This window comes from Manacus vitellinus, unplaced genomic scaffold, assembly GCF_001715985.3.
Source record: "Manacus vitellinus isolate BGI_N305 unplaced genomic scaffold, ASM171598v3 scaffold_6_pilon, whole genome shotgun sequence".
Classification (NCBI taxonomy): Eukaryota; Metazoa; Chordata; class Aves; order Passeriformes; family Pipridae; genus Manacus; species Manacus vitellinus.
The window spans coordinates 25,231,908-25,257,919 of record NW_021940750.1 but is presented as its reverse complement, the minus strand read 5'-3'; the positions used below and the strand labels follow the sequence as shown (position 1 = coordinate 25,257,919).

Genomic DNA, 26,012 nt, shown 5'->3' with positions numbered 1-26,012 from the left:
AATCTATCTCGAGCCTCATTTCTCTTGGACAGAGGGCTTGTGCTTTTGCATTCAAATTCTCTGTACATATGTAGGAATGATGTCACAGGGACCTCCAAAAGTCATTGAGTGCTGCTCAGGGCCAAGGATCAACTGTGTCTGTCTAAATGACTCTTAAAGGATGGGTAGTCCACTGCATCTCTTGATTACTTGGCCCACTGCTACACTGTCTTGCATATTTTTTTTTTTAATTTCTGTCTTGCATATTTTTTTTTAATTTCTGTCTTGCATAATTTTTTTTTAATTTCTGTCTTGCATATTTTTTTTTTAATTTCTGTCTTGCATATTTTTTTCAAGCTATTTTTTCAGAATAATGGATCTGAGTTGATGTACTAGAAAGACCAAGTCAAAATCCGAATTCAAAATATGCCCTGAGTTTCAATATTTTTTAAATGGGACAAAAAAAATTGATTACTTTTAAATTACATAATTTTGAGTTATCTGGATTAATTGTTAACAATTTGATCAATCTCATAATATCCAGACTATTTAATGGATAATTCAGTTGTATTTGTTGCAGACTGCCATCTTCTGAGCAGTTCCTAGAATTGTGTGGATTTGATTCAACTGCTACTTCAACCAGTTTTATTTCTGGGTAGATGTAACTGAGGTTTACTGCTTTGATAAGAGTATGGTTACAATTGCAATTTTTTCTAGGAGCTGTAATGGTAATTTGGAATCAAGCAGCATATTTTAGAATAATGTTTATTTAGAATTAAGAAGCATTTGGGAAAGAGCCTGTTAACTAATTGTGCTTTTATAGTAAGGATAAACTTCATGCTTAAAACTTTTTCTTCTACTAAGAAGTCTAGCTTAAATTCTTTGGATATGGTCTTTAAAGTAGCCATTCTGTCACATTTTTTTCGCTTTGATTAGATCATTGATGTCCCAAATGCTTTTTAAGGACTTGCTTCACACTTCTAATTTCAGGCCTGGAGAAGTGATTGAATCACTTTGATCTGAAGCCTGGAAGAATACCATAATCTTGTAACTGGAGCTTGTTCTTCAGTTATCTGATGTTTTCTTTTACAGCCCTCTGTTAAGAAAAAATCTCATATTCCCCTATAATCAACTTTCCCTCATTGAGTAAATCATATACAGTGATTCCTATAACAGCTACGCAGGCTGTATTCTTAAATTACTGTACTGACATTCCTAAACACTTCCTATTATTTCATTTTTGATCCAGTTCTTTCTGAATCTTCATCTTATTTTCAGAACCATGTTTGTGTCGTGAATATTCAGGTGATTCTTCAAGTTTTACTGATCTGTAACTTTTTGTAATGCTGATCTTCAATTTCAGGCCCTCAGATTTGTTTGCTTCATGCTCAGTTTAAAGCTAATCTTGTCTCTGGCAGATGTTTTCAACAATTAGTGTATGCTATTAAAATTCAGAACCAATCTTGGCTAAATTTCTCTGTGGAATCATATGTGACTTCAGTCGTTAGTGGCAATTTATTATGATTCAGTTTCAGGATTATTTAGTTGGCTTTAGTTTGCATTTTAAACTTGTGCATGTGAAAGCCTTTTTTTCCCTTCTTCTGAATTTGATAGTGTTTTGCTCTGATTGTTTTATTGAACCTAGCTATATTCTGAAACATTACTATTTAATTAATTATTCATTGCTTCCAGTCTCTTAATAATGGCTTAAGGAGGATGTGGGGGTTCTCTTGTTTAATACATAGGGAGTCACGAAAGTAATCTGGTTTGTGTAATGAATATATATCCAAGAATCTAATACTTCTTATAACATTACTATTGTGTTAGAGGTGAGGAGAAAAGATATCTAAAATAGGTATTCTTTCATTCAGTTATCAGCTGAGCTGGTGTCACAGAGTCTTTTTGCATTCTGTAAATAATCATGGATAATTATAAACCTCCTAAATATGTGACCTTGCAGCTGTATCCATATTGCAAATGTTTTCAGATATGGGATATAGATTTTTAGTTTGAATATACATTAATAGAGGTAAAGAATGCTTTTAATTTTTATGATTGAAAGGCTTGTTGTGCAACTTTGGGGAGGAATAAGTTGTGTAAATTTACTAGGTGCTATTTGATGGTTCTGGTATCACTTTGCTTTATTCTCCTTCACAGCTGTCATTATGTGTATAATATAGTGTCTTACTGTTGAGCTGGAGTATCACCTCAGGAAAATCGAATAATTTCAACATATTTGAACATTTTGTTTAAAAACATTTGTTTTGGCTTTGGGGCAAGCAGTCTGGATTATTTAAGACCTGTCCTCTATTAAAAATCCTAGAGAAACGGCAAATTTTAGCAGATCTGGTGCTATGACCTTGAATCTTGGATTTGATTTATCTAGAAGCAACTTTTATTTTGCAGACCGGACAGCTTTTCTGTGGACATGCAAAACTACTGTTTGGTAGATTTTTGTTTGTGTGGGTTGGTTTTCTTAAATTTTATTTTAATAATTAATTGAAACTTGCTGACAAAACACTTTGTTTTGTTGTTGGTTTCTGAGAATTGCCATGCTTATGAAAATCTATGAACTCACATGTGGGAATGAGTCTAAACAAGTTCTGTGTTTCTCCCACATTAAGATTGCTAAATCTTTCCTTAAGAAGGTTGCTCTACTGAATAAGGAATACCTACTGCCTGCTTAAAACAATTGATTCCTTCCTTCTGAAAACACTGAACTTCTCTTACAGGGTAAACATGACAGTCACCTGTGACATCTACATAGAAAAGCAACATGATGGGGGTGTATTTATTGCGGGAAGAGTTGACAATGGTGGGATCTATGTTCGACGTACCAAGGGAGTTTTCTTCTGGGTTTTTGCAGATGGCACCTACAGAGTGACTCGTGATATAGGTAAGCAGCTCTTTGCTGAAGAGGATGCTGGCATATGAACATGTCTTTTTGACAACCTTGATAAAAATGGCTAACATTCAGATTTTATAGTTCAGTTGTCATCACTATTGTGCTCTAATAATGGACCCTTTTTGTAGATGGAGAAAGCATCTTGAGGCTACTGGCTGGCTACTTAGGCTTAGCTATCTGGATTTTTTTCTTTTTCCACTGACAAAACCTATTTTACACTAGAAAATATAAACTATTTTACTTTTCATACATACTCTGATACAGTATTAATTACAGAAGGATTTGATCTGTCTTCTTAAACTACACATTGAAAAAAATCCTGAGTGACATGCAGGGACTTGTCTTGAAGAGCAGTGCAAGTCACTGTACATACATCTGGCTTAGGTGATGCTGATGAGTGGCCTACTTTTTCCTCAAATTATGCATCCTACTGTTAGTCTAGCTCAGTGGAGTGAGAGCATATTCTACTTGTGATGCTAACATTCCATCTGTAGAGCATTTGACAGGCACATGAAAGAGTGTGTCATAAAACTTCATCAGTAGCTAAAAGTTCTTTTCTTTAAAATAGTGGCAGCTTATGTTGTTTAAATGGATTTCCTATCACTTCATGAGTTAAAATTTGCAGTAATTTCTGATGAGTCAAATGCAGCTTCTAGATCTACAAAAATACAATACAAATACAATAATATCTGATCAGATATATTGTTATGTGTTTGTGTGCATGTTCCTTTCCTTTTTTACCATGGACAAGTAGCATAAAGGAAGTTTTACATATCTTCCCTTAGCATACTGGTGCTCCTTGCAATGTCTAACTCCATAAAAACTTAAATTTCAGCTGCATGTAAAAATATACTTGTGTTTAGAATCAACTCCAGTATTTATTTTTAATAAGACATCGCAACATTACCCAATTAGTTTCTCAGGCTGTCAAAACTAATTTTTCCTCGATAAAATGATTAACCACCTCATTATTTAAGGCTGAGACACTTGTTACACAATATGATAATTTTTTTCTGCACAGTGATTTTTGGTCATCTTTATAGATTTGTAGAAGGGAGCCTGAATGTTACATTACCTTGCAGCTAAAGCTGTCTGCTGAATAATTGAAGACTTGTAGCACTTAATTTTTTTTTTCAGGTCTTCCATCCGGGTGTCAAGCACACCCAATTTTTGCTTAGCTTAAATTTTGAGTAGAACTAAGCAACGTGATGATGTGGCAACTCCAACCCTGTGATTTAAAATAGTTCCAAACAATACACAAAGAAGGAGGTCTTATAGATACTATAGCTACTGTCACACTTCATGAACTCCTACTCTCAATAGAGCGAATTCTCATCTTATGCCAAATTGCAAAGAGCATTAGAGATTTTAGTGGGAAAACAGTCCTGGCAAAAGAGGAGAATGCACTGATAATGTAGAGCCCGGTTTGCATGTTAAGCCTTCCATGCTGCGATTGAAATTGGTAAAATGTCAGTCCTGAGCACTTCTGAAAAATAGATATTATTTTGTTTTTGCTGGCTTGGTACTTATCAGCATCAGCAAAAGGCTGAAGTAACAGTTTGTTAACTTAAGCATGTTTTGCAGCTGGAGAAGAAATATTAATGAAAGGACTTTCTGGTGTCCGGGATAATGCATGGCACACACTTACTCTCAACATTCAGGTAAGGACACCGGCAAAAAGCCAGAAAAACAGTTATGAAACTTCAGTCCTAAATGGTTTAGACAAAACAATGCTATACTATTGATGGTCTACTTGTATTAGTTTACCCTATCTAAAACATAAATAATATCTGTTATTTTAAACCAATATTAAAATGCCATACCAAGTTCTGCTGCCTGTATTTTTAAAAGGATCTTGAGAAACTGTAGAGGGTATAGAAAATAAATGATGAATTGGAAGATGGAGGTAGGAGGGTCAGAGAGGCAAATCTCTTGTTTAAGCTAACAAAAAGATCTGATTTTTCTTTTTCTGAAGACAGTCAGTAGACTACAAAACTGGCCTGTTTTACAAATCTGTCTGCTACCAGTTCCCTTTGCAGGCTAAGGCCTTGTATGTGCAGCTAGTAAAGAACTAGGAAACTCAGATGAGCTGCCAACCTTCTCTACTGTTATAAATAAGCATGAGCGTAATGTTGCTGTATAAATGGGCTACAGTTAATGAGAAGCCTGCCCACATTTTTTTCTTTCCCCTCCACTCCACTCTTTTCGACCATAGACACTTGGAGAGGAAAGTACTCTCAAATGTGGCAGTCTGAGCCACATTAGAAAATCCAAAATCCAATTTCCAGGCTTCCTCTCACCCGTTCCCACAATTTATCCAAACACCGGAGAGAAACTTTCAGGCCAGAGGCTTCTATAGGGGGAAGGGGAAATATATACATTTATTTACACAAATAAATACTATACAAACTAAAGGCAACTATATATATATATATTATTACACTTCTATCAGTCCTTTAAGCCCCTCCCTTTAACTTTAGTCCAGGAGAAACCTTTTCAGGCTGGGAAGTAACCAGTCTCTCCCTCATGGGAGTGTTCGGGGCCCGAACGCTCCCCCCTCACCAAGCTCCAGCTGTTTGTGGAAGTTTTTTTCTCCTCACGAAGTCCAAGAAGATAGCTTTGAGTCCTTTCTCCTCGGTCTGCTGTGTGATTTCTCTTTCTCAGTCTCATACCTCGATTCGTAGGCTGCTGCAGTGTAGTTCAGCTTATCAAGCGTCCTCCGAGTCAGTTTTCAGCTGGGCAACTCCCGAGCTCTTGGCTCGTCTCCAATTTTGCCTGGGATTCTTCTCCCTAGCACCAAGCTGTTTTATTATCAGCCTGTCCACTTGGCTCTGCTTTAATGCTGAGCCTTAAAATCCACCCCCTACCAGTCTCAATGCAGTGTGGGGGGAAAAAAGCCCCCTAGCCTTGGCCACAGGCAGCTCGGTCCAGTTATGCACTGTCCTAAGCGTCCCGCAGCTGCAGGGGTGGGGGAAGAGAGCCTAGCCTCCTCCCTCTTACCTCAGGTGCTGTGAATCTCTTCCTTCACAGCACACACTCCAAATGCTGCCTCTTACCTCTGGCCTAGGCAGAGTTGGGGGACGCAGGGCTCCCCTATCCCCCGGAGGGGGAAAGAAGGAGCCCAGCCACCCCCTGGCCTTCTACAACTACACGCAGCAGACACCAATAGAAAAACTGCCAACAGCTTCTGGTGCTGTGTATATATGATTTTTCAGCAGAAGCAAACAACATGAATGGTGATTGGCTCTCCAAGGAACCCTGGCACCCAGTCACCTCTGAGCCCCCGACTCTTGGGGGGGGCCAATCTCAAACTATGACACTCTACTTTAAATATACCTGTGCACTCACCTGGGTGTGACATTGGTGCAATTAACTAAAAGGCCTTAATTCCTTCTTCTGAATGCCTAATCCCATTGTCTAATATAACGTTTGTAACTGCAGTGTGGTCTGGAATGTGGGGAAACTTGAATCCTAGCTGGGGAGATCTGCTACTGAAGATAACTCTTCTAAAATGATGCACTGAGTCCCTCATGCTAAAATGTCATTGAGTATTAGGAGCTGGTTTTTTTTCTCTTGTCATTTGGAGACAAAGGGACACTTGTACCTGAGTCATTCACTGGAATGGATGTAGTTTACTTTTGGCTGTGGTACACCTACATTTATGATAGTGATTGCCATATGTAAAACAGGTCAAAACATTTGTTAACCTGAAGGTTTACTGAACATAAATAACTTAAAACACAAGACATTCACGGTAACTTTAAAATTTCGGTGCTTCAAACTTCCCTCTGTGCTGTTCAAGTTTTTTGTACCAAATATATTTTTGATGTAATAACAGAAGAGCAGAGCCCTCTTTAAAGAATTCTTACATTAACTCCTTCTTGTAAGGCATTCTTTGCTTTTACCTGTGTCTATAATTGTCTTTCAGATTAAGAAATACAATTAAACTGAAGTACTTTTTTCTAAATACTGTTTAGTGGAACACTGGCAAGATAAACTGTAATTTTTCCTGAAACTGTTTTTAATTTCAATGGCTTGAAGTAGCTTGAGTGATACTTGAAAGTTCTGCTGTCTCCTCTTCCTCTCAGCTTAATGACAAAATTAAATCTATCTTTACTTTTGACTTCTGCCTAATTCTGCAGAATTAGTGCCATGTATATCATAAATAGGGGCAGATATATCTTAAGACAGTAGGGCTGTTTGAGGGAGCCTAGTACAAGTGGAAGAGGAAAACCAGTTTACCTTTCAGATTTTACAGAGTTAGTAAAGCTGTGAGTTAGGGAAAATGAGCCTTTTATATATTCCCTGTAAAGGCATTAGATCTGTTTCACAGAACTGATAGACACTGGAGGATTCTGTGCAATATTTAGAAGCACCTCTGCATTAAAAATGTGTGAAACGTAGTTGAAAGTTGACTTGACATCTCTCTGCTTTGTCGTCTCCCATGTGAGTAGGCTCAATGTCAACACAGATGCTGGATTTTACAAAGCTAACATTTTCCTTTTTTTGACAGGGCAATTCTGCCTCAGGACTGTTAAATGGTTATCCACTCTGGGAGAATGTCACTGTTTCTAAACCAAGCAATGGCTGGGCTGCTCTTGGAACTCGCTCGTTTGAGTTTGCACAGTTTGACAACTTTCACGTTGAAGCCAGCTGAGGTGCCTTTCACATTTGGAGAACCCAGTTCTCATATTACTTTGAATAAGAGCCAGTTCAAACTTGGAGGAGAGCTTAATGCTATGCTGTGATTGATCTGTTGGCAAAGAATCTGTATTCTGTCCTTATTATTTGTTAAAGGTTTACTTGAGTAGACGTCAACATGACTGTAACTTTATCCCCCAGTTGCTATGGGATTTTTGCCCTTTGATTTTTTGGGGTAAATTTTAGTTCAAGGTAATGATGAAAACAAGTTCATGGATTTAAATATCTTTTAATAACAACATCTTAACTTACCAGCTCACTTTTAAGATAACTTTAGAAGTTAACTGAAGACAGGTGCATCTTAAGCTGCATTATTTAACACTTCCATGGTTATGTCCGTTCCTTTCACTGTGAAAGAAAGAATTAAGTGCCAGTAAGCCTTATGAGCCAGTGGCCCCATACTTTTGTAGGTCTATCATTTTCAAGTTTCATTTGGATAAAGTACCTAGATTTTCAATAGAAAAAAAAAGATGTTTTGTCTGTTTCTTTGCTACAGTCTGTGACTAGACATTATGGTACTCCAAGTGCATTTGATTAGTTCTTCCTGATTACTTATTCCAACTTGCATTGCCATCCCTAAAATAGATCCTATTTTCAGTGGAATGTAAATATGCCTTATGGCTGATCAGGCAGTGCAGGATGTGCCTTACTTCTAATCTACCTCCTCTTTCCAATGAAAGGGTTGAAATAGATGAAAAGATACCATAACTTATAGTTTGTTGATGATAACCTTGTGGGTTTTTTGCATGGTGCAAAGAATAAAAGCTTTGCATCATGGATGCTGGCAAGCAGAGTACTTATTTTTGTGTCAGATCATGTGTGTAAACTGGCCTTTGTTTTCTAGAAACTTAGGCAACAATCTCTCACTTTTGATGGATCTAAAGCTTAGAACAGAAAATAATTAAAGCATAACAATGTTATTTAGCTTACCATATTATTGTGGCACAAAGGAGATATGGATGCTATCACTTCCTAGTATAAAAGAAAATAAAAAAAGATTAGTCTTTGCCCTTAAGAGCCTGCAGTCTGTTCATAAGGTAAGTGACAGCAGGTGGACAGAGACAGAATTGTATAATAAGCCAGCCAGTGGTACTGACACAGTAGTGTCTGTTTTTCAACTTTTCCTATGTATCGTGGAGTGAAATTCAGAGGGAACTTCAGATCCTTGAGAAAGGAGGGATTCTGTTTTGCTGTTGCTTCATTTTATTTTTTTTCCCCCAAGTTACTGTGTTATAAAGAAAGCAAATCATTGAGAATATAAAGAGGTACTGAATGGGATTTTCCCTCACACACATTCCAACTTCAATTGGCTTCTTATTTTTTCTTGTTTGCCGTTGGTCAGAAGATGATGTCTATTGCCATAATGAAACATACCTCCTGTATCCATCTATTTTTCACATTCACATCTTATATAACTGACAAGTGAGTAGTCTGCAGACTTGATAGGGCAGTAGTAGCTGTATGAGGCCATTTGTACCAGGCAACATCTTGAGAAAAAGATTAGCAGTATACTTGCATTTATAGAGATTATTCTTCTGATCCATTTTACTTTGAAGGCTGATTCCAGTAAGTGTTAACTTCAGTCTTTGAAGTTGTCATCTCATGTAGAGTTAATGCAATACAAATAATTCCTGGAAATTTTTTATGAAATTTTACTTTCCAAATTAGGTTTTGGAGAAGAGAATGTTCCATCTCTAATAACTGAAAATGCTTTGTCTTTTAGCTGTTATACTTATACTGCTCAATTTTGTACATGCTAGTAACCCTGAAAAATGGTTAAGACCACTAAACTTTAAAATTCTTAGAAAGCTTCCAAATATGAAGTAACTGTTTACTTAACTGGGTGAAAAATGAAAGCCTGTTTTCCACATCACTTTCATTTGATGGTTGAAATATGGATGCAGATCTCTTCATTACTTGCTTGATTTCATAAGGGATGTCACTGGTTACTCCAAATGTGAAGGAATTTAATTTTGGGTCCTCATATTCAAGTAATATGAGTATAATATCTCATAATAAATTTATTTTAGCTGTGATGGATTTTCCTAGTAGGATACTTCTGAAGACTTACTGGTAGCTTCTGTGGCTGCAGGTAGTGTTTGTGCAAGAGAGAGATCAGCAATGATGCAGTTATTCCAAAGAAACTGTCCATTTTTTTTACCTTTCAATGCACTAGTGCATTAAACTGTACTGTTATATTGTGTACTAAACACAATGTATTTTGTCACTGGACAAGTTGATTTTTTTTTCCTAATCTTAGTTTACAATGTTAAAGGATTAAAGTGCTATGAACAGAGTATGTGATTTAATGGTGATATAATGTTATTCATCTTTATATGTCTGTAATTCTTCACCCTTCAGCAGATTGTAATATGTTTGGCAATAACAAGCTGTCAACTTTTTCACTGAGAGGTGGATTTATGTTGTTGATTATAAACACTAATCATTCCAAATGGACAAATAAAACACTTAAGCCCCCTTTATTTGTGTAGAATGCTTCTGTAAATGGGTCTTTGTTTTTTTCAGGAAGAAAGCTGACAGTTTTTTCATTGTGGATTCTGATAAATATGCTTGGCATTAACTTAATTGTGTTAGAAGAGTTTTTCTGACACTTTGAATAACCACCCAGACCTCATTAAAAATATCTTAAAATCCATATGCATTAGGACTTGTGCTGTTGATAAAATGATTTTCTTGTAGTGCTCAGTATACATTTTGCATATTTCTGGGTGGCTTTTTTGTGTTTAATGAGGGGAATTAAATTGTATTTGAGGACCAGTGAAGTAGAACTGCTGAGTACTAAGGTCTTACAAGATTTAGCTGAAAGTCAGTTTCTACATATGGAAACAGACGGTGTTGTACAGATGTACTTTGAAAGTTTAAAGGAGGCTTCTTTGCTTTGAGTATCCTTTTGGATCTAGCTTCAAATGCACTTTTTTTTTCCAGCTAAACTTAAGCTTTCAACTATACAAAGAGAGGAGAAATTCCATAGAGCTAGTTATGTTTTCCAGGCCATCATGCCTGGAAATGAAGATACGAATTACCCTGGAAATACTGCCTTCCAGTAACCAGGTGTGTGCTACCACTGTGCAAACACTGCATCAAGATCGGTTCTGTCCCTTCTCTACCACCCCACCTTTGAGGTTAGACACAAGCAGTTCTTGGGATTTTCAAACCCTGCAAAACACTGTGACTCCTTTGCAGGAAACTCTATTACTTTAGGCTACCGGTGATGGTTCCTTTTGCAGTCACCTCCTTGTATCACTCTATCAAAAATAAATTTCTATTTCCAGATTTGATTTGGACTGGTAGTGACCTGCTCTTTCCTTATTGAATCAGTTTTATTGCATTGTAGCAGCAAGGTGGTTGTTTTCACTTAATAAATTTTCATTCGCTTGCTGGAGGGTTGTGCATATTTTGAAAATAACCACAATAATTGTTGCTGCCCTTGATGATTTCAGTGGTATGGCCAAAGACAGACAGTGCTTAGACTTTATTATTCTCACTCTGCTGGTTTGGTTTTTTGGAGGTGTTTTTTTGGTTGGTTGGTTTTGTAAACCCCTTGTAAATACTACAGTCATATGAGTCTAGCATATACTGAAAACGGTAGGCAGGGAGATTGTAAAAAAACACCCTAATTTTGAAGACTTGTTAAGCTTGTAGTGGAATCATCAGATAGCCTTTTTAGTTTTGAGAATATTATACTTTGATACTTGATGAGACAAAATATCATGTGCCAAATGATGTCAGGGTTTGCTGAAACAGAAAATGCAAATGATTATCCATTTTCTAATGAATATATCGTAGGTAAAGGTATTGCTTTTTTGTGTGTGGCTGGAACCTTAGAAATCATCCTGATCATATAGGTAATGCATGAAAAGTTAGCATGAGCAAGTTCCTCCTGCCACGAGTTATGTTTCTTCCATTTATTCTCAAGTGTCACTGAAATCATAAAGGTGGTGTGTGGGAGGCGTGTCCAAGGCACAGGGGATGTGCCGGGGCAGAGAAGCCCAGGGGAGCATGTGCTGACATAGGTAGCCTCATTGATCAAGAAGTCACATGGTGTTAAAGGATAAAACAGCGCAGATTTTAAAATAAAGTCTCTTTGTCTCACAACCTCACGAGGAGCATACTGATTCTTTACCATGTAAAGTACCCGCCACGTTACAGTGGTGTTTCTAGAACGTGTGTTCTAAAAAGAAACCAAAGCACCAACTAGTAATTGAGCAGAGGAAATATGTGTTTGCAGCAGTGTTGCCAGGCTTTCACTGTGTGCCAAGATACTTCCATGCAGTTATTTGCCCCGAAGGAATTTTATTTGGATAAGGTTAGAAACAGACACAGAACTCAAAAATAACTTTTTTCAGGGGCTCCTAGTAACTTTGTAACTAGTGCATTAAACCTGACTTTTACTTTTGTACACCCCAGGCTGAACTTAGACATATCTCTGGAAAGCAGGGATGAAAGTATCCTAAAAGTATTTTGGAGTTGGAGTGTTGACTGTTTTCTTTTAATCCCTTTTCTGTTTGTGTCAAGTGACTAAGTTTAAAGTTCACTTAGGGCAGGAAAACAGTGATTCTTTTTGTTTTTTCTGTGCTCATAGATTCAAAGTACTAGAGGTGGCTCAATACAGATTTAACTCAAGGTTTTGTAAGAGGAGACTGAACTTAGTGCATAACGTTAGCTATGATCTGGGGATCCTTCATGGTCTAAGACAGAGGACATAACACCAAAATCACTATTAAAAAAGCCTCAAACACAATCACTAAAAAAAACCACCTCCAAACAAACTGCACACATGTTCCCAAATAGTACAGGGAAAAGCAAAGAACAGTCCAGGTTTAGCTTGTTCCTTTGTTCAGTTCCTGCTGCGAAATACAGCCATCTTCCTTACTGTTTTCCATTAACAATGTCGCAGTTTGAGACCCTCAAAAATCCAATTTCCAAGTTCAAGCCCCCCAGCCACAATTTGCTTCAGTGTGAGAGGGTTTTCAGACAAAACACAGCTACTCAGCATCGGGGGAAGGGGAAAATACTTACAAGGTTTATTTACGTACATATATATAGGTAACAACTTATTTCATCGTAAAAAAGATAGTTAATATATTTACATTAGATTAAATTTCTCTTTTTCTTCAACAAGAGTCCAGGAAGAAAAGAGAAAAGTCCTTTTGTCACTTCTCAGGTCACAGTTCCTTCAAATTAGTTTCTGTGGTATTAGTTAGTGTCCTTTATTTTTAAGGCAGCAGATTTGAGTATTGCAGTCAGAATTTTTCTGTTTTTACTTTGTGAAAATCCCAATCCCTCAACTGAGGAGGATCACCAGTTGGACTGGGAAAGATACAAGGCCTGGCGGGAAGTATATGGAGCCTGAAAGGACTATAAATCCACGGACTGACTTGTTATTCCCCAGTTTATTACCAGTTTTATACCATATTATAATGTACCCCCATGTTATTCCCTATGGTTTGTATTGTTCAGGGCTTGTTCAGACTTGCCCTCAGTTATTTCCCTCCAAAAGCTGTTTACTCCCTTGTTCTCCCCTGGTTTTCCCGCTCATCTCTCACTGATTGGCTGATGGTGAGTGCAGAGTGAGCTCCCATTGGTCCTTTCCCCTGGATACTCCAAAGTTCCACCCATCTTTCCCCTATTCCCCAGTCCCATTCTGCCCTGAGTTGTCAATCCCATGCTCCGCCCCAGTTATGGAACCTCCCCTTGCCCATACCTTATATGAGTCCCTGTTTTCCCCTAATAAAGTGGCATTGCACCCCTGACCTTCAAACGAGTCTGAATCCTTTTGTGTGGTGCCGTGTCCCTATCCCTTTTACCCTTGGGCCGTGGCACTTGACCCTGTGCCTTCGGGGGACTTCCTTAGAGACTTTCACTCCTCCTCTCCAACACTGCTGCACTTCTGAACTCCCTTCAAATGGAAGTCCACCCCTCTTTCCAAAAGAGGGTCTCTAAAAGGGGTTTTGGGGAGATTTAATTCAGTCTTACCCCCAAAACAGTCTTCACTGAGTTTTCTCTGTTCTGTTGCCAGCTCTCCCTCCTTGCAGGGCATCTCTCTGTCTTTGAGCCTGGCTCCACGCCATCTTGCTGCTGCTGGCTATCTTTTTGGCTTTCAACCACCGCTGTCTCTGTTCAGCTCTGCACACAGCCGTTTTCTTTCCCCCTCACAGAAGAGGGGAAAGAAGGTGCGATCCAGGGGTCTCTCCAATTCTTTCAGAGTCCCCCTCGATCACCAGCCCTGGGGGTCTCCACTCAGCTACTGTGCTGCTCCAGGCCCCCCAGCCAGAGGCTGGAGGGGAGGGCCTGCTGGCCCTCCCTCCTCGTGGCTTCACAACGTGGCTACAACCTTTTCAACTACCTCAACTTCCTTCTCTTCTGGCCTGTGCCATATGTTGATTTTTTCAGTAGCGAAATGTAGCTTCTGATTGGCCCCGGCACACCAGGACCACCACCCCCCGGGGTTAACCACTTTTCTAACTCCAGGGGAAAACACTTTTTATCCCAGGACACAATATTTTAGTTAAATGCCTGAAGAGAATTCAGGATATCATTGTTGCTAAAAAGTAAAAGTATTTTAGCTAATTATAGACACTGCATTTCCCAAGAGCTCTAGGATTAGAAAAGGTTAGAAAACATGAACACAGGTTATGCAGCTGAAAGGCATATCTGTGATGTGTGTGAATCAGTCCTGCTCCTGATTGCAGAAGATTTCTTCCCTTTGAACATGGCAGCAGAACTGTATGAAAAGGGAAAATGTTTCTCTGTTGCTACCACCCCCCTTCCAAGGTTTTGGAAAGCTTCATGTACATCGACCAGTCTGAGATCACACAGGAGCAACTCTATAGCCTCTTAGCTTGATTATACAGCGTTAACAAAGTCATTTGAAAGAGCAGATGGCAATGACAAACAGCAAATCCTGTTAAGGATGTCCATATTCCCTTCTAATGTGATTGCTCTTGTAGTGGGAGCAATAAATGATAGTGTTCACTGGCAAGAGGTCAGCCAGGTTTGTGCTGAACTGAGGTGCACACTGATGTCTTGGTGCAGAGATCTGTAAAGCTTCACTGGGATGCACAATGTCTCTGGCATAAGCTGACTATTTCCTATTCAGTCTAAGATTGCTGTTTAATGATTGAACTTCATTTTTTTTCTTGCTACTCAACTGATGCTTTATCCTAAATAAATAGTTTTGCCAGCATTATAGAAAAAATGCAGCCAGGCAAGCCTGTACCAGAAGGAGAAGGTGAGAGTACCCTGTTGATTGTTCAACCCATCTCCTTGCTAAATAAGAATTTTTTTCTGTTGCACATTTTTAGGACCTGCCTTAGTTGATTGTTGAGACGAAAGGGTGAGAGATCTTCCAATTCTCTTTTTTAGGTGACTGTTCTGCTATTGATTTTAAAACGAACAGCATTGTTGCTTTTGTTTATGATCTATGTAAGGGGTGCAGGGAGATTGACCAGCTTTTCTTCCCAAATCATGATAAAATCAAGGTTGATACTGCAGAATGTATTTCGTATTTATTGAGCTCTAGTATTTGCTTGTGGAATGAATTGAGTCTTTCATGAAACACCCGTGATTCACCTTTGAGAGGCGAAATGCTTTGGTTAGATGAATACAGATACCTTCAGTATGAGCACCCCCTTCCCAGGCCTATGGGAGTTTCTGTTATGGTGTTACTGAATCCATGTGGGACACTCATTTCAAATACCATGTTGAGGAAGATGTAAATAATTTTTTTCTGAATGTTAGTTCTGGTAGATCTCCACAACAAAAATTCCAGCCTCCCCATATGTAAATATATTCTTTATGTACCTTGGTTTCATTCTCCTTTTGTGTTTACACTTTTAAAATGGTAAATACTAGAGATATCAAATTCTCAAATACTTAGCCAAGTGAAAATGCAACAATCTTTATTTTTTGTACAGTTTGATCTTTTTAGCTCTGTATTGCAGCTAATTTTTTTTTTCTTGTGCTGTATCTGAATATTGTCACTTCACTTGATTTTTATAATAAATAGAATTAATGTAAACCAGGCTCTGCAAGGAGACATAAACAGGGCCCTGTAGGCTTTTCAACTTTCTTCTGGTGTTTTAGCCCCCAAGCCACAAGTCACCTTAATTGTATTTTTTCTTTCCTGCCTTCGTCTCCCACACATTCCCCAGTGCCATATAGGGAGGCCACCTGGGTGACATCCTCAGTGGTAGTATTAAGGATTAAAGGTGAGTGTTTTTCTTGTGTGTGACACAGTGAATTGGGAATGATAGATGCCAATCTTCTGTACCTTCTTTGTAGAACTCAACTTCCTGGAATTAAGGCATGTTTTTGATCTGTTTTATTATACAACCAGGCATTGGAATGTTAGTACTCTGAAGGATTTTTTTCTTTTCCTTTGAACCATGTTTCTTTCTTTTATTTTTACCCAAGAACCCTGATGCAGAAGGGGTGCTGGGTTGCTTTTATTACATCAAAACCTGATTACAGCAATTCTGTGTTTAGCAACCTCCCTGATCAGCATATACTGCATCCTCAGATGCCATTGAAGACTTCTGCTGGGGGTACTTATCTGTACTAGGTCATTTCAGAAGGCAGTTTCTCTGGAAAAGTTGCTAGTTTCTGCTAAAGTAATATGCTGATTCTAAGTATGGTGGTGATTATTTTCTGCTCTGTGATGTTTTAGCTTTGCATTTTCTAACTGAAATTTCTTTTTCTTCCTGTTTCTACTAATTCAAAAGACTGTGGACCTCATCTCACTTGTTTAATCTGCAAGGAACTCAGCACCATGTTGATATTACCACTGCCCTCTACTGCAGTTGAGAGAAGTGTGTGTTGCATGCTGCATGTTTCTGATGATCTAGAGAGTTTCTGTTTAGGTTTATCTCTGACAGTGCTCTGAAATCAGAATATAATGAATTTACATATGAACCTGTACTGAATTTTCAAAACGTACAGTTCTGTTTTTAAATGATTATGGGGCACTGTGTGCAGTCCTGGATAGTATAGCATTTAAATTCACTACACTTACCAGATCTACAAATGGGTGGTGGATGGAGTTCTGGAGTGCATCCTAACATGGTGTCCTGGACTCACTCCATGCCTCAGTTTCCTCACTAGAAAACAGATGCAACACAGAGATATCGTAGCACTGAGCAGTCTTCCTTAGTAGACCTGAAACAAAGCTGCTGCTTTAACTTCCCTCCTACAAAGACTAAAAGTGTTAGCAGGGACAACACTGATTAAAAGCTCAGTGTCACATTCTGTTGGAAGTGTGAGTGGGAAAATGACGGTGGCCTGAGAGCAAACCACTGCAGATGTGCATCTGTTTGGTGGTTGTCAGCTCTGCCTTAGTGATGGTGGGGGACTGGGAGGTGTGACTTCATTTCCTTTTAAATCTGCCACTGAATGTGTTTCCCTTTTTATTCTTCATCTCTGCATGGAACACTGATGATGCTCTGCCTCTAATGATAGTCACAATATGAGTGTAGGTCTTTTCACACAGTTTTGGAAAGGACACCCTTGATTCTGTGTACATTGGTGTCCTTGGTTTCCCAGTCCAACAGTCTCATGGTAGAGAGAAAACAGGCAAAAGTGATGGAGTTGGTGAACTGAAACATAAGCACATCACCAACCGCTGCCACTACCCACAAAGAAATCTTCTGAAAATGGTAAGGCAACAATGCTAAGCTTCACAGTGCCTTTCTAGTGGAACTGGTAGAATAGAGAGAAGTAGGATAAGTTGAAAATGGCCTTGTTTGGTATAGCAACACATAGTGGAATGAAGGAAAGCTTACATAGTGTCTCCTTCGAGATGTATCAGTCCCTGCGTGTTTAGCTTGATGTAACAAGGGAGGAGGATTTGTGGCAATGCATCTGTAAAAACTTGAGTCCATAATAGGCCCTTAGAAATCCTCATCTCCAGGCTCTCTCCTTTTTTTTTCACTGAAAAAAAATTATGTCAGTCATACCTAGCAAAAAACTAGAATGGTACGAGAGGAAAACAAGGCCAAATCTACTTGTTTTATCTGCAGCTACCTTTCCTCAGTGTTGTTTTCCTGAAGCTAATGAACACTGCCCACATTATTGCTTAACTATAGCTACTTCTTTTCCTCTGGAGACCTAATTCCCTGTGAAAAGTCTCTCAGTCCTAAACAAAACCAGATAAACAGCAGTGCTATTCCAGTTCACTGAGTGTGACTGACACAGTATTTGAAATCACCACTCAGTCCAGTCAGTCAGGAGGGGCAGCTCGTACTTCAGGCTGCAAAAAGACCCACCTCATTACAGCAAGTCTGATCTGTACTCAGAAAAAAAAAATAAATCTGTAGTGGTATCTCAAAGATTGGTTTCCGAATGAAAAATTGAGGTTTGACATGAACCTTAGGACTTTTTATCTTTTGTGACAAGTTCGTAAAGCAAGAGGCCCTGCAGTCTGTGCTGGAGGCACTAGATGGCAGTGGAAGTATGGCTAAGAAAATAGCTGTCCTGCTTCTCTGAGCCATAAAAAACAAGGAATGAAGGAGGCTTTACTTGAGAAGAAAGATAAGGTTGAGACTATGGATAGCCTTCTGTGCACAAAAACCAAGGCCTCCCTTATAAGAAATACTAATTCTATTAATAATTTTACATCTCCTTTAAGCAGATTAATTTATAAAAACCCAAATGCTTTGTAACGCATCTGTTACCTACAGTGGCTTGTCTGGATCAAAGCCATTAAAACAAGAAAAAACCCCAAATGTCCAATTGCTGCCAGTGACATAGCTTTTGTATGTGTGTGTGTGTCATTAGCTTGTGTGTTCAAGCTGAGAAATGATCTGCAGCTATTATCTTTAGAGCACAATGAATTTGCTCTTCACTGATTATTATGTTGCTACAGCCTATATCCTAAAAGCCTTTGACATGCCACAGCCCCAATATTAGAAGGTCTCCCTAGGAGCATGCAGCTGTATGTGCTCTACAGAGACTCTATGGGAGGGCTGTGCACAGGTGGGATCACAAGATGAAACCCCAGACTTGATATGACAGCAAATGAGAACAGTGTATAGGAGCTTTTTACAGTGTACAGCTGCAAGATTGTTATTTCTCATCACTTTGAGGATTTCTGAGGTGTGGGGCTCATCTTTTCTGCTTAAGTTTTAAAGTATGAAATTGATAGCTTGGGCAGCTGCAAGGGACAGGCTCACTGTGTGAGAAAGAAGCAGCATATTTGCACTGACAGAGGAATTGTCATCCAGCTTACCCTTGAACAAGGCAGTTCTTTGCTCAAAGGGCTCTGGAGACAAGGAAAGGCAGCAGCCCTGTAAACATGTGTGAAGGGAGGTCACAAAGAGCACGTCAGAAACAGGAACTGGCTGACTTTGGGGTGATTGGAGAACTTATGAAAACGAAGAGGTCAACAGTGTGAAAGCAAAAAGGGAGGATGGGTTTGGCCATTATCAAGTATTACAGAACAGCATAATCAGAAATATGGGAGAGGTAAATGAGCAGCATTTACCGGGAAAGCAATTCACTCCCTCATGCCAGGTTTTCAAAAGCTTTATGCACTTTAGGTTAATAGCCAGCTATTTGCTTTCACCCTGGATTAAGCCCCAGGCTTCCTGAGGTGCTGTCCTTCTCTGTCCCTTACAGACCCCCACTGTGCTGGGCATAAATATGGGCTGTCTCAGATCAGCCTCTCTGGCAGCACCTTGCTCAAGGAAATCCTTACTTATGGGTTGCCTGGTTTTCTTTCTGTACCTTTGGCATTGCCCCAGAAAGGGCCTACCTGGATATGTGTAGGGACTGAGAAGCGGAAGGACTTTGGGTAATTTAAAACAAATATACAAGATCCCGTCACGAAAATGTATCATTGTGCCTTGCCTTCTGGAAAGCAAAGCGAGAAATGTTTCTGATTTTGATGGAGTTTATAACAGTACCTAGAGGATGTTTGAAACTTAAGTGGAGACTGTTCTTTAGTCTTGCTTTTACGTAAGGCATCCATGAGGTTTTCTTCTTTAAAGGATGGATATACATTATTTGTGTGATGGGGAGAATGTACAAGGCAAGGAACATGATGCTTATTTGTCTTTGGTGGCTCTTATGAACAGTATTTCATGTGAGGTTTTGCAGAGGAGGAAGATAATGTTTTCTGTGGGAGTGTCATGCCCCTGTCTAACAAGAGGTAACATATTTGAAAAACTACAGAAATTTTCCTTATTGGTTTATAACCTTAATACTGTCTGGGTATTTTTTGTCCATTTTCTTTATGAAATTCCTCTGAGCACTGGTTGTTTTTACAGGCCTTTAGGTGCTCTGTGCTTCTGGGTCATGACTCTTTTCCTTGTAGTTTGCTCTGACAGGAAGTGATCTTCAGGAACATCTCAGGTTTTCATTTTGCCTTTCCTTGCTATGACTTTAACTTCTTGTGCGAAAGTGAGAAAGAAACCTTTCCATGAGGTGCTAGGGGACTAAAATATGGTCACTGAACCTTGACAGGTCTTCCCTTTCACCTACAGTGCTTTGAAGGCAAATTGCCTACCCAGAATGTGCTTGGGTGCGAAGCATATACAGGAAAATGGAAGAGAGATTCCAAGATACCATATGGCCTGTAGAGGACAGTGGTTATTTGCAAGTATCTTTGGAGCGGGTGAGTTACAGGGCTCTGTCTCAGCCAGCAGGATAACACCAGGATGACTGAGCTTGGTGTAGCCAGTGCAGGCATGCAGCTTGGCAGCCTCTTAGCAATGTTTTGAGTTGTTTTGAAACATTCCTTCTGCATTATTTAGTGAGTGAATTTACTTAGGACAGAACCTTTAGCTCCTGAGAGAGAAGGAAGAGCCGGATGAATTGCTGTTGTAAATCTGCGCTTGCCAGCCGCTGGTGAGAGCTCCTGTTTCTGGCTTCCCCAACAGCAATGACAAACCAGCTGTTTGGCCCCAGTGCTGCAATGCTGCTGGGTGCCTGGGCTGCCTCGTGCTGTAATACATAGCATGGAGCAGTAAAGTTAATGGGGAGGACTTCTAGTAACAGAGGAGCTATAATCTGATGCCTCAGAGAGCCGTACATAACGCTCGGCAGAGCAGAGTCTGCTGAGAGCTGTAATGTGAAAAACACTGCATCAGGCAGTAGGGCTTGTGCCAGGCCCTGGACCAAGGGAATAGCTGGCTGAGGAGCAACCCTCTGCTAGTTATAGGATGTTTTAAGTGTGGGAATGGACCTAACTCCCAGAGGGAGTGACTACAGGGAACTTGGTGACCTTCAGCTTGAGCTTAGGGTAGTTAGCCCTTCTGCAGGTAGTTCCGTGGAGGTTTCTGTTTGGATTTCTGTCCTCATTGTGCAATCTGTCCTTAAAACTCTCTTGGTGAAGAGATGGAAAGGTATCTCAGCTGATTAAGGAGGTTTGGGAGGTAGGATTTCACCTTCAGACCAAGGGGATGGAATGATATCATCCTAAGCTGTGAGTAATTTTTAGTACTGTTGATACTTCTGTAGGGTGATAGGCCAAACACAGACATATTGTCAGCCTGTTGGTAGGGTTCTAATACTGAATTATAAAAACCCTTGTGTACTTGAAATTGAGATGTTTGAGTTACTGGAGAATTACTCAGTTTTGGACCAGTCCTAAAGTGAAAATTTTGTCAAGTGACTGATGTGAGTTCCTTGTACCTGAGACTCCCTGTCTGTAAGATGGTGTGCCAGTGACATTGTGCCAGTCTTGAAATCTATTGATAAAATTTCTATCAAAAATGAAAAAATGTTATTATAGGTCAGAGAACCAATACAAGAATTACAGCTCTTGCCTTTTAAAATTCCCTTCCTTCCCAGAAATAACAGCTTGCATTATAGAAGGTCAGCATTGTGTATTGCAATTTACTCTGGAGAACTGGAATACTAAAACCTGGACTGTAGTTTGGTGAAGGCAATGCAAAAACTGAGACATGAAAGATCAGTTGTTATGCACACAAAAAAGGTTTATTCTGAGCTCTGCATGCTGGGACTTCTTTAGGAAGACAACTGTGATTCTGCAATCCAAGAGGCATTTGACTGTTGTGTTAAGTATGGCTAAATATTTAGCTTCATTTCAATGAATTTCATGATAAGGCTTCTTTTTCATATTTTATTTATTCACCTTTTTATAACTGTCATGGACAAATGGAATTTCTATTCTGTGACAAAAGCTGTCTTTGGTATGGGAAGAACTCAATCTTGGAAAATTCTGAGGAAAAATTCCACTTGGAGATAACAATGACACATGGTTCTGTTATCTTCCCAAGTTCTTTCAAGGCAGTCAGGTATCTGGGAAAATGAGGAGGCTGAGGAAACCAGAATCAGCTTCTCACAAGCTAATGATTGTGTTTAACATGTACCTGATGGGGTGGCAGAGGGATGGCAATACATTCCTTTTGATGTTTTCAAAACTGCTTCTACAGCAGCTTCTGAAAGACCCACCAACAGGCAACTTTCAAAGCCATCTCATTGCTGCAGCATCCTCTTGAGTGTGATACAGGGTACCTGCCACCTGTGCCTGTGGTTGGAATGGGAGAGGAAAGGATATTAAGGCAGTGACATTTTTCATCATGGTTATAATTGTTATCATTTGCAGTGAAACTATGGCCTCTGTGACCTCTTTCTTTGAGCTCCTGTTGTTTGCATGCAGATCAGGATTTTAACTGTAGGAGAATTCAGATTGAGAAACCAAAAAGATCCGTTATGTTCACAAAAAGATGTGCAAAAGTGAGACAAGAGGACTAATAACTGTCCTGGATTTGTTGCTTGAGGAACATAAGAACTTAAAAAGAGGAGACTTTTTCAGTGTGGTCCTTTCTTGAATCCACTTGGTGCATCTGGCATGTCTCCTTATCTTAAGATTCAACCAAAAGCACCAAAACAGGTCACTGCAAGCTTGACTTCAGTGCTTCCTATACGTATTTCATGGTAGACATGGGGCAGCATTTCCTAATGCTGATTTTAAAAGCATAAATTACCATTCCAGAGCAGATCAGGATTTTTCAGAGAGAGGAAAGAAGAGTTCACACCAGAGCAATACACAGCCTGGCAGTCGAGTTGGCATGCCTGGATTTCGACTCTTGTTTTCTCTGATTTAGTCCTGAAAATTAAACTGACAGTCTGTTTTTCTATAATGTTGAGGTTGATTGCTATTTTGCAGGGATACATGTGGCTTTACTCTGGATTCAGCCTCATGCTGATTTACAATTGTTGTCAGATGAGTTTTGGCATTTGAGATGAGCTGTTGTAAAAACATATGTATGTTCTTAGCTGGCAAAAGAAATGTAGTGTTTTAATGATGCTTAAGACAGCTCCAGCATAGAGAAGACACACTATTAAAAAGAGTAAATCAAGCTCTGCAAGCATAATAGCTGAACTGGAGTATGAGCTATTCCATTGTCTTTATATTCTACTTTGTTCCTGATATGTACACACAAAGACATATAAACTATTTACAGTTATGGCTTTGCAATTCAGTGTGTTGCTTACAGCCACAATATAATTTAAGAAAACAGCACAATAGTGGACCAACTATCACCAGTAAAGCTAGGTTTGCTTCATAAAATTATTTCTTTAGTGCATTTCTTCTATTCCAAACTGAATATCTTGATAAACCACACTTGAAAGCATCTTGTAGAAAGACTAAATACTTGAATAATGACAAAATATTTTTTCTATTTACTGCTGTCTTATATGGGAGCGTGTGGGGGGGTATCAAGTAGTAGCAGGGGTAAAGCTCTTTTTCCTGATTTTGCACTGAATGATTCTGGCAGAATCCACATCTTAGACTGGACAAGATAGAAATCTCAGGTTCTGTGACATGAGACGGTATCTTGAACTGTGCTCAACCTTAAATTTGTGTTTCTTTTTATGGAATACAAATATTAAACACCAGTCCTAGCTTACTTTGATAGATAAGATTTAAGTTATAGGCACTCTGCTCTCTATATGAGAGATCTGTACCCATACTATCTTTGGTTTCAGAAAAAGCTCACTAGCTACTTCCTCTGCTCCCACTTTCAGCTTCTTGTATTCTCTTTAAATCTTAGACTATGGGTGAACAAAATCCTTCCATCTTTTGCCTTTCAACTACACAAGGCAACACTGCTTAAAATTCTAGTCTTTCGTATTCCATGAGCCCCTGGGAAGTCAATAAATGTCAAAGAAATGTTGGATTATTTATGTATTTATTAGGTCTATACTGCATTTCTGAGAAGGCCTTGTGGCATTTGGCCATCACATTCTTTGAAGACATATCACAGGGTAGCAGTATTGTACATATATCAAAAGAATTTAGATGTTTCCCACAGTATGATGAATCTGTATTGTTCTTGAGACATTATTGTGTTGGAAAAGCACTTCTCTCTTTATCCATTGGAAATTACTTGCTCGGCTCTCCTTTATTTTTTGTGTACTTTTTTAAGGATTCATAAGCAAATTTTAGTGCAAGAGGAAACCCGGGTGGTCTTAGACTTTGTGTATTTCACACAATAATTTTTCTCTAAATTATTTCCAAGTCACGAGTACTCTCTCATAACAAATGCAAAAGAAGAATCTCACCAGGATGATGCTTAAACCTTTTGGTAAAGTTTTATGGCTCTAGCACTGGTGATAGAATCTTTCTAGCTGCACAGTTGGTGCTCTGTAATGAATTGCAGACCTGATGCAGTTTGACCAGGCATATTCTAGCATTTATTTGACTAGTTATGGGTAGGGTCAGTACTGTCTGCCCCACTGAGTTTGAATCAAATGGTGCAGACAGCAGCTTTTTCTTAAATCTGGATATCCCACCCATGGCTGTGACAAGCACTCTGTTGTCATACCCTGCTGTAGTCTCTCTGAAAATCACATAGCGTCAACAGCCTTTGAAATAGAAATTATTTGTAGAGACTAGAGAACCCAACCCTTGTGTCAGAGGGCCCTAGGGGCTTCCGTCTCCCCCTCCCTCTGCACTCCTCCCCCATCCCCACAATTTCTGTGTGTCCCTTGTTTTGACTGTGGGATGTATTTTAGAATTCAGCTAAATCTGGCTTATGGGTCATCTTTTGATTTGGACAGGAATAACAAACTAACTCTTTCTTTGCTAGTGATGTTAGTAATGGATAGACAGATTCTGTAGCTTTCATGTCCTGTGCTAAGCTTTCAGATCAATGTGACAAGGTAAGGGACTATGCAGAAACAGAAATATGTGATATGTGTAAAATAAAAAGCCACTCTCCACAGCTTTGCAATGAGCAGAAAGATGTGAGTTGTGCATAGCATGCTCATGCTGGACTTGATAAGATTGGCCAAGGACACTGTTGACTAATTCTTTTCCTTTAGAGAAAAACTAATATATGATTGTTATCATCCTGGCAGGTGAGACTGCTTTCTAAGTCTTATCTGCATTCAGTAAACATCTTGATATGTGGCCTATCATCCATAAAAGGACAAAAGGTTATGCTGATGTCTGGGTTTAAACCAGTAGTTCATGATCATTCAAATACTTCAAATATGTTGTGCTCAGGCTGTTGAGGCACATCTTCTGAAATCTGTCATCTGCTGTGGTGTGATAGTTAAAGCTGGTAAACTGGTAATGCATATTTAATGAATTCTAATAACTTGTTTTTGTGAGTAATCTGTCAAAAGGCCTCATTCTCTTTATGCATTTGTCCATTGATCTGTTTACATGAACAGCTTTCGCTCTGTTATTTACAAATTACTCTCTAAGTGTGTTGTTCTCCATTTAAAAAGTGCTGACAGTCGAGTGGATAAGATGATGCTTTTGATCAGATAATCGATGTCCAGATCATTTATGCCTAACAGGAAGTAAATCAGAGGCCTTTCAAAATGGTCCCATGAATTTTACTGGCTATTGGCATGTGTGGCAGCGTGTTTATTCTCCCCAGTCACCCATGTGCACAAATACATCATTTGTGGCTACTTTTTAAATAACAGGATAAGCTAACATCATGCTCAAAATTAACAAATATCAACTAATACTTTATGAATATTCCGTATTATTTTTAAGCCTTCTGGATGTGTGTTGGTTACTTTGCAAGCCAGGCAGGGACATGAGTACAGATTGCCCAGATGATTCTGCAATAAGGTCTAGTGTAAGCGAAGAAGAGAAATATAAAGGGAAATAAAGGTTACCTCCAGGATATTAAATATAGGCAGGTCCACATCTTGATGACATACTCACTTGGACACAAAACTTATGCACCGAAGTGTACATAAAATCTTATTACTTTTTTAATGCATCAATTTAGGAGTAAGCCCAAGAATTCCAAGGTTAATTATTTGTATTTTTCATTACTGTAGATAATAAATTAAATGTCTGCCAATGTCATTGGGGTACCATTTTACTGAGTATGAAGGTGGAGTGCTATAGGACCTGCAAGGGGGTGATAATTTTTAGCAACACAGGTCTGCAGTCAACTGGGAAAGAAGTTTA

At 39.1% G+C, this 26,012-nt stretch overlaps 1 protein-coding gene across 2 annotated transcripts in view; it reads left to right on the top strand.

Moving 5' to 3' along the window:
• Positions 1-10,066, top strand: part of GALC (galactosylceramidase) — a 33,281-nt gene extending 23,215 nt beyond the window's left edge. For both annotated transcript variants that reach the window (XM_018082924.2, XM_018082925.2), the window contains exons 15-17: positions 2,712-2,875; positions 4,469-4,545; positions 7,398-10,066. In XM_018082924.2, coding sequence (XP_017938413.1) covers positions 2,712-2,875; positions 4,469-4,545; positions 7,398-7,541 — 385 coding nt within the window. In that variant the 3' untranslated portion in view covers positions 7,542-10,066. The remainder of the gene's footprint in view (positions 1-2,711; positions 2,876-4,468; positions 4,546-7,397) is intronic.
• The last annotated feature ends 15,946 nt before the right edge of the window (positions 10,067-26,012 follow it).